Here is an 8761-nt window from a genome sequence, read left to right as displayed (position 1 = left end):
GATCGGCAGAAGGAGGAAGGGCTCTGCTCACCCACTGGCTCGTGTGTGAGGTTGCATCTACACCAAAGCAGCCTGGAGACACCAACCTCAGGTGCAAAGTCCTCTATGGGGCAACCCACCACCCCAAGCATTTCCACCCCAACCAGCGACCGGCAGTCACGGCAAGGTTTGTCACACCACTGAGACCAACCACCATCCCACCAGGCACGGACAGGCAGACACAGAGAGGGCTTACGGCTTTGCAGATGCTCCAGCTGTGACGTATAGGATGCAAAGTAGCAGGCAAGGCAGGGCAGCTGCAGACCCCATGCTTGGGGGTCCACGTGGAAGCAAGGTGGTCCTAGAGCCCCTGCACTGGGTCTTCTTCCTCTCCTCAAAGTTTCACCTCCCCGCTGGCAGCAAGCAAAAGCCAGCGAGGTCCCTGGCTGGGACCTAGCCATCCAGCTAGGACAATGTTTAACCACAAGACCCAAGCTTTGCTGGGTTCAAGGCTCTGGGCAACTAAACCACACCTACGGTGGTGGGCACGTGGTGGGAGCGCCAAGCCAGCTCAGAGCTGACAAATTAAGCTGCACATAGGGAACCCTGGCAGGAAGGAAGGGAATAAAGGGGCTTTCTGGCAGATGAGTTCCTTCATGTGCACGCTGCCCTTGACCATCTCCACCTGACAGTTCCTGATCCAGTAAGTCATAACTCACAAGAAGCCTTGATAATACTTTGCCTAGTGGTATCTGTCTGGGCGGACAATTGCCACAGTTTTGCAGAATTTACTCCATAATGAGCCAGCCGCTCCTGAGAGTGGGAACAATGCCAAACTGGAGTGCTGCACCCATGTTTGGCCATGGTTTGCACATCTTATTTGAAGTTGGGAGGTGAAGCCTGCCCACCCTGCTCCCAGCACTGGGGACAACCATGCACTGCATTTCTCCCTGCCCTACTGTCACCCTGGGCTAGGTAGGACAGGAGCTGCCCGGCTGGGAAGGAGCCAGCAGAAGCCCAAAGCCCTGCCTGGCTGCAGGGAACAGGCCAGGGGAGATGGTAGCTAGTGGATGGGTCTGGTTGTGCCATGGTCTGGAAGCCATGGGCAGGTCTCTCCTGCTCCAGGTGGGCATAATCCAGGCACCTCTGCCCTCTGAGGGTTTTGGGCTGTAATGGATGCTCTTTCTGTGCACTTACTGCTTGTCCCTAAGGTAGGGAGAGGTCTACCTTGGGGGCAGACCTAGTCCACCCCAGTGTAACTCTCACCATGCCACATTGCTCCTCACACCATCTAGCGCTGCACCCCATGGAGAAGCTGTGGTGTCCATAGGGATGCTCCATGTGCAGTGATGCAGGCACCCAGCATGACCGTGCGGAGACGGATCGCCCTCCCCGTGCTCCCCATAGCACCCAAGGCACAGGGAGGACACCATGCACGCATACCACCAGGTATGAACTGTTTAATCTTGCACCCTTGTCTCATAGTTCAGCATCAAGGATGTTCTTCCCATGTGGCAATATCCTCCTGCCCCCCTCCAAGCCACACGCCGTGCTCTGGACCCTTCCCCAGAGCTGGCTGCATCTGAACAGCATTGCCAGCTTGCAGGAGCCTCTGGTAGAAGCAACCCAGCAAGCCCATGGGTGAACCCCACTGCAAGTCATACCGTCAGGGGTGGAAAATGCTGCAGCGAACCCCCAGCCCTGCCTGGCACATCTCTTACCCCTGCCCAGTGTGCAGGCAGGAGCCATCCAGGCAGATGCAGCTTCCTACCCAGGGCCAGACACAGCGCCAGGATTCGGGGAGACGGGTAATGCCCTGGGGAGGGGATGCACAGTCACAGTAAGGGGGTTTTGGGGACACCTTGCACTGTTTTCAGGGTGCTGACGGATCCCTGCACTGCTCTGCTTCCCCTTGCACCAGGGCACCGTCCTGCTCTCGCAGGCTGCTCGGGTGGTGGCAGGTCTGGTGGACACAACCGCAGGGGACAAGGGGACAGCACGGCCCAGCCTCTGGCTGTGCCACCTCCCTTACATCCCCAGCGGTTCGGTCCCTCTGCCTAATTGCTGGTCCCGGTTGTGTCTTTCTCACACTGCGGGCTGCCCGGCCCCCTGCCAGCACCGGCCCCAGCACAGCGTGGGAGCGGAGGCTGCTCAGCATGCTGGTCCCCACAGTGATTTGCGGACATCTCAGCGAGGGCATCAGCCATGGCCTGGCGGACAGTCTCTGTCAGTTTGGGGACATCCTTTGGGCTCAGGCCCTGGGTTTCTACCTTGGGGAGGATTCGGATGGTGCACGTCCCTGGAGAGAGAAGGGAAGGGCCAGGGATGCTGTTAGACGAACCCACCAGGAACCAGGTCTTCCCACCGGCATCCTCCACCACCAGCTGCCTCCCCACACCTCAGTGTCCCACAAAGAGACCTCCAAGCCCCACCTGCCTCATCCCCACTGCCAGCCCTGCCTTACAGCAACTGGGCTTCTTGCCTGTCACTTACCAGAGGTGAATTTCTTATCCTTGGAGCTGAAGAAGTCCCAGTATGGGGAGATCACAACGGGGAAAATGGGAACCTGTAGGAGATGGAGGGTCAGGGGTGTCCTCCATATAGACCCCCTCCCCAGGTGGGACTCCAGCTCCTGCCGTGCCCCAGGCTTCAGCAGTTCCCCATCCCCTCCCTGGGTCCTGCAAGGCAGGGTGCCTGTCCCTGCAGACCCCAAAAGACCCTAATGACCCCCATCCCACTGCCCCAGGGTGCATGCCCACCCCACTCCATCAAGGGCAAGTGGAGGGAGAGGATGGCCTTACCTGAGCCTGAACAGCCAAGTGGAAAGCCCCACGCTTGAAGGGCAGCATGGATTTGTCCTGGTTCCTGGTGCCTTCAGGGAAAATCAACACTCGGAGCTGTACGGGACAGGGAGAGATGTGAGCATGGACCCCCAACCAGAGCACCCTGGGATCTGCCACGTCAGTCCTCCCCACACCCCCCTTGCCCCATCGGTGTTTGCTCCCCGACTCCCCCCTGCTGCCAGCCCCCCCCCTCACATTTTCACGCCGCATGATCCTGGCCGTCTGGGAGATGACATTGATTGCATCTTCTCTTTTGTGGCGGTCGATGAAGATGATGCCACTGAGCCAGCAGGCCCACCCCACGGTGCCCATGTACATGATCTCCTTCTTGGCGATGGGCACACAGCGGTCAGGAATGACCTCCACCATGCCTGGAGGACGGATGGGAGAGGAAAGGATCCATCCCTGCCCAGCGGCACCCAGAACCAACCAGCCCTGTGGCTGTAGTGACCTGGCATCATCTTCCATTGTCCCAACCCTCTCTCTGCAGCACACCCATCATCCTGAGCTCCTGTCCCACCAGCTCTTCTGGCCTACAGATTTACAGGTACACATTGCCCTGTACAAATTCTGCTGCTGGCCTTGCTGGGACCCCCCCAAGGTGAGCCTGGTCCACCCCTGCAGCACCCCAAAGGCTGCCCATGCAGTGATGAGCCCCCCGCCCTCCCTTGCACATACCCATGAGGTCAAGAGAAGCTTGGTGGTTGCAAACTATCACATAAGGCTCCTTGATGTTCAGATGCTCAGAGCCCCACACCTGCATCTTGATGCCATAGAAGCGTTTGAGGGGTAGGATCGCGGCACGCAGAAGCCTAGGGCAGAGGAACATATGTGGGGAACAGATCAGCAAGGGGGGGGCTGCTTGATTTTTTCCAGCCCTTTGCCATCACTCAGGGAGCAAGGTGCAAGATGGGCCAGGCTAGATCTGGTCTACATGAGCAAATAGCGTGTTCCAAGGTGGATCTGTGTTCAGTCTCAGTGATGCTTTGCTTTTCTAAGCACACGTGTAGCCTGCATAGCTTAGAGCTAACCTTGTAGCCAGCCCCAAGGTGAGACGAGCTGCTGTCTCGGTAGTAGAAAGTCTGCACTGGAGCTGCTGAGGAAGAAGAGCAGCCAGCACAAGCTGGTGGGAGAAAAAGAACAGGCTTTTTGATGTCCAGAGATGATGGGAAAGCAAGAAGAGAAGGGATGGGATGTCTGCCTGCAGCCAAGGTTCAAATCATCACATCCCAATGAGGACAGATGCCTCTGGCCAGGTGAGCCTCATCTGAGGCTCCTCCACATGCACAGCTGGATCTGCGTGTACAGGCTGGAAACCCAGACAACCAGGCTTGCAGCCCGCGCTGCAGATACCTGAAGCCAGAGGAGCTGGATTGCAGCCAAGAGGCGCTGAGCCGTAGATGGATGAGCACTGGTGATGGACATGCAGAGGAACAGTCTTGAGACAGACAGGTCTACAGGGACGCGGATGTCTCCAGGGACTGTCCCTGCAGAGCAGCCAAAGGGCAGCACTGCGGGCACCAAGCTTTGTGCTGCGGGTGGAGGGGGAAGAGAGCAGGGAAGTGAAAACCAACTCAGCTTCATTCGTTAGAGAATATCACAAAGAATAGCTTCACTGGACCTGCAGTGTCGGGAAGAGATGGAGGTTTCATCTGTGCAGATGGAAGGGGGAACAAGGAAGAGTTGGTGTCACCATCCACGGAGGGCTGGACAGGAAGGTTAACATCAGGATGGCAGCGCTGATGAAGGGTGATGCTTAATATGAGAATAACAAGAGGAGTGGAAGGAGGATGGAGCAACGGGGATTGCAGCACCCACAGTGGAGATAAAAAGCTGGTAAGCTTTCTGTATTGAAACGGGGCACTCTCCAACCCTCAGCACGAAGAGTACCCATGCCAGGGTCCACACATCTGGCGGTGATTGGTCCCAGGGACCCCACAAGGGACAGGGCTGTCAGCAAGAGCTCACCACTGGGGAGAGATGAGAAGTTTGGGAGGAGAGAATAGAGGCAGGCATGGAGGGAGAAGGAGGCATGATGTTTAGAGGGTCTGTTGTATCAAAAGACCACCCATTCCTTGGGAAGTGCAGGCTCAGAGATCCCTGTGTCTGCAGGGAAGCAAAACACTTGTGGCAATGCCCCAAAGCCAGGACTAACGACAGGAATGTGCTTCAAGCCGGAGGCTTTGTGATTTGGAGCCTGAGGAGGAGACAGAGCTGGGCGTGCTGCTTCAGCAGAGGATGGCTGCAAGGTATCGGTGGGACAAGATGAGGCAGCGTGAGTCAGTGCTGCGTCACAGCAGGTATTTGCACTAAGCTGGGAGCATTTGCCACAGGGCTCAGAGCACCTCTGGATGCGTGCATGTGTGCACAGCATTTCTGCACAGAAAGGACGAGAGAGAGGCTACACAACGGACTGATAACATCAAACCTCTGACCACACTCCTGCCAAGGGCCCGAAATCCATCAGCACAAATACGTGATGGCGTGAGCTCAGCAAATACCACAAGCTCAGACATTTTTCACTCTGACATAATTATATCCCTTTTGGTATGCTATCATGCCCAGGAATCCAGTAACAAGATTGCAACACCCTTGAAAGCAATCAGACCTTCCTCTCATGTTGCACAGCGATGTTATCTCAGCTGCCACCACGCTTGAGTACAGCTGACAGCACCAGCGCGCGACTCGCCAGAACATGACTGTGCCATGCCCGACAGCTGATGGCACCGAGACAGCCCAAAAGCCCTCTGCCAAACCGTGGTCCCCAGGTCTCCCGCTGAGTGAGACCTGGCTGCTCTGCCAGGGAGACAGCAATGGGTGTATATTTGCATCCTGCTAATGATTGTACCTCCAACATTTGCCAACCCATCCCCCATCACCCACCCAACTGATGACCCCAACATTGCGATGGCTAAGAACGATCCCTTTTACGCTACTTCATCCTCCAGGGACCACTAGTCCCGACCCAGCTGGCCACCTCTGTCAAGGCGTAACCCTCCCTGGGCATGGCCAGCACCTCTTCACCACACCACAAGATGCAGATGCACCCTTCATTGCCACATGGACATGACCACAGCCCTCACTATAGCCCCAGGGCTCAACCACTGGCCATAACATAGCTGTGGGTATGCCCAGAGCAGGAGGGAGCATGCGTCCACAAGACCATATAAGCTCCTCCATCGCAGCCAAGGCCCAGCCACCTCCACATAGGAAGCACATCCCCAGGCTGTACTCACTTCATGTTCTCCACGGAGCGTCCCCGAAGAGCCGCAAAGGGGGACAGGAGGGTAGCCATGGCCACAATCCAGCAGTTGAAGAAGGCCACCTTGCAGAAGTAGTGGAAGGTGGCATTGTACCGGTAAAGCAGCAGGGCTGCCAAGGGGAGGAGGAGCAGCAGCCCGTGGAGCAGGACCACCTCCATCGTGCTGCCCCAGCGGGAGGATGCTGAGGAGCTCAGCCCGTGTCCCTGGGAGCAGGACAAGTGGAGCAAGGGATGCTGAGGAACGTGGCGAGTGAATCAGGTGTATCAGCAGAGCAGCGAGTGGGCGTTCAGGGCTGGTCCAGGGGAAGGTGCTGTCTGTATCTCACCCTGTACAAAGGCTTGAGGATGGATTGGTTCAGATGGGAGGCAGGCTATCCCACCAAGGGTGGAGAGTGGTGGTGAGTCAATGCCAGGGGCCCTTTGTCACCCAAGGTGCCGCTGCTGATAAGTGCCTTCCTGGGCTGTTAAAAGCCTTTGCAGTGCCTCCGACTTGTTGCAATCAGATCTGTTGCCCACAAAAAGTGTCCATGCTCTGGGCACCTCTCCTGGCCACAGGGACCCCAACCCTTGGAAAGGGGGATCTCAGCTGGTAGGGACAGCAGGAGCTGGTTCTGGTCTGTACCCATCACCCTGGCAAGGCTCGTCACAGATCCCTGTTGGCATCACGGCTAATCCCCAAACCTCACCCTGGAGAGTGTTAGATTATTGGAAAATATCTCCCTGCTTCTCCCTGCCTGGGTCTGCGGCAGGCACGTGGTGCCAGTGCTCCCCGTCTCCCTGATCCCACCTGAATACGGGCTGCAGGGGACCCTCTGCCCTTCCCCTCCCAAGGCGCAGCATCCGTCACCACGGTCCAAGCAACGTCACAGGGATCTGAGCCCTACAACCCGCCCTGCTTCCGTCCGGGGCTGAAGGAGATGCCAGCCCTCGCCCCAGTTGGCAGCCAGTGGCTGCATTGCGTTACATGTTTACATAGGTGCCATTAGCACACACACAGGGCTGTAATTAGCCTCTCCTTCCGCTCTGTTGCTTTCACACTGGGCACATAGGATCCAGGCCAACTCGAGGTTGCCCTGCAGAAACTCTGGTCTTGCTTTTTAAAAGCAAGCACTTGTCATTGCAGAGATAACCCTGGCCTGGCCTCAGCCACCAGCAGCATCTCCCAGCCTCGCTGTTCCATGTCCCAAGCCCTGCCAGGGACATCTGCATGCTGCTGCCCAGACCCCTCAGTTCATCTCTGACCCCTGGGGCATGAGCCTGAGAGCAGAGGGCTCTGCTCACACCTTCCCATAACAACCCCACCAGGGCTCTGGTGCGAACAGTCCCATTATACCGTGCTGGGGAGAGGCATCACATCACCTGGGTCAAACCCAGCAGCCCTGCCCCTCATCTGGCACAGCCTACCTTCAGCAAAACCACTCTGCATCGCCCCTGCTCCATTCCCCTCCGTGCCCAGGGCTGCTCTTTCCACCCACACCTTCTCTCTGTTCCTGTTGATGTGGGTGCAAGCAGATGCCTTTGGGCTCCTGGCTGTGTGATGCTCTCCATGCTGTCAGCTGAAGGGTGCCCTGGTTCAACCAGCATGACCCAGAGAGGGCTCCAAGGGTTGCTTCCACCACGCATGTTGCAATCCCCGTTGCTTCATCCTCCCATTATTCACATATTCAAGCTAAGATTGGGCCATATCTTGAGCCCACCCTTCCTGTCCACCCTGTCCCGAGGTGACTCCTCTCTTCCTTCTTCCCTTTCTGTCTATATGGATGTGGAAACCTTTGTGCACCAGCCTGGTTTCCCATCAGACAGCTCAGCTTTTGGATGATCTCCTTCACTTCTGCTCTTGCTGCTCTGCCCAGCCAGTCTCACAGCCTCTCAGGGTGCTCCCAGCTGAAGGAGATGTGCCTTCATGCCACAACCCGACATGGCACTTTTGCTCTACATTGGGGAGCTTCTTCTCCAGTTTCAGCAGGAGCCAGGCTGAGCTTTGCTGCAGGGGAAGATCTGCCTGTGCCAGAGCACAGCTCAGTCCCAGGCTCAGGGAGGATGAGCCCTCCTTTCCATAGGGACCCTAGAAGAGAGACAGGGCAGTCCTCAAGCCCAGTGAGGGCAGAAGGAAGGAATTTAAGCTGCAACTGCCTGGGCACCATCTTTCTGCATGCTCTGAGCTCCAGACGACCACCAGCCCTGAAGTTTCCTGCTACGAGCTCTGCTCTTAAGGCAAAAACCTCCTGACAACTGGCCTGTAACCCCACTGGGGTCAGAGCAGGGCTGTCACCTCTAAGTGGGGTTGGGGAGGTAGCAGAGGCAGGGGACAGGTTCCAGCACCCAAAATGCATCTGCCCCTTTTTTCCTGGTGAGCACAGGGGACACTGAGCCGTAGGGAACCCCACGCTTACCCATGCTGCATCCCCTTTATCAGGCTGCTGCCCTGATCACATCCCTACCAGGAGCAAGCTGCAGATCCAGCTTTCCTAATGCTGTGCTCAGCCAGGAGCATCCCACTCTGCTTCCCATATTGTCCCAGCACCCACACCCACACCCCCAGCCCCCAGGTGCAAGAGGCTCACACTCCCCCCCGCCCCCAGCTTGGAGGGAGCCCTGCACTCAGGCACAAAGCCAGCAGTCTGGATAATTACAGATGCTTAATTGGTGACAGCAGGGTGCTTTCTTAACAAAGCAA

The 8761-nt window shown here is 57.1% G+C and overlaps 1 protein-coding gene across 1 annotated transcript; it reads right to left on the bottom strand.

Annotated features, from left to right (window-relative positions):
• Nucleotides 1-2036: 2036 nt before the first annotated feature.
• Nucleotides 2037-6243, bottom strand: LOC104827966 (1-acyl-sn-glycerol-3-phosphate acyltransferase alpha-like). The gene is made up of 6 exons (XM_010561350.1): nucleotides 6059-6243; nucleotides 3501-3634; nucleotides 3018-3193; nucleotides 2781-2876; nucleotides 2473-2545; nucleotides 2037-2278 (listed from the first exon to the last, which is right to left on the bottom strand). Exons 1-6 carry the CDS (start codon nucleotides 6241-6243, stop codon nucleotides 2037-2039), a joined length of 906 nt encoding a protein of 301 aa, XP_010559652.1.
• Nucleotides 6244-8761: the final 2518 nt, after the last annotated feature.

Source organism: Haliaeetus leucocephalus, unplaced genomic scaffold (genome assembly GCF_000737465.1).
Source record: "Haliaeetus leucocephalus isolate CR32 unplaced genomic scaffold, Haliaeetus_leucocephalus-4.0 Scaffold144, whole genome shotgun sequence".
Taxonomy (NCBI): Eukaryota; Metazoa; Chordata; class Aves; order Accipitriformes; family Accipitridae; genus Haliaeetus; species Haliaeetus leucocephalus.
This window is presented reverse-complemented; position numbering and strand designations above follow the sequence as displayed.

Excerpts from the sequence above, each read along its gene's own strand:
- LOC104827966 (XM_010561350.1), bottom strand. The coding sequence starts at position 6,243 with ATGGAGGTGGTCCTGCTCCACGGGCTGCTGCTCCTCCTCCCCTTGGCA. Across the intron at positions 3,194-3,500 it reads AGCTTCTCTTGACCTCATGG|GCATGGTGGAGGTCATTCCT; the intron begins GTATGTGCAAGG and ends TCCGTCCTCCAG. Across the intron at positions 2,279-2,472 it reads GGATAAGAAATTCACCTCTG|GGACGTGCACCATCCGAATC; the intron begins GTAAGTGACAGG and ends TTCTCTCTCCAG.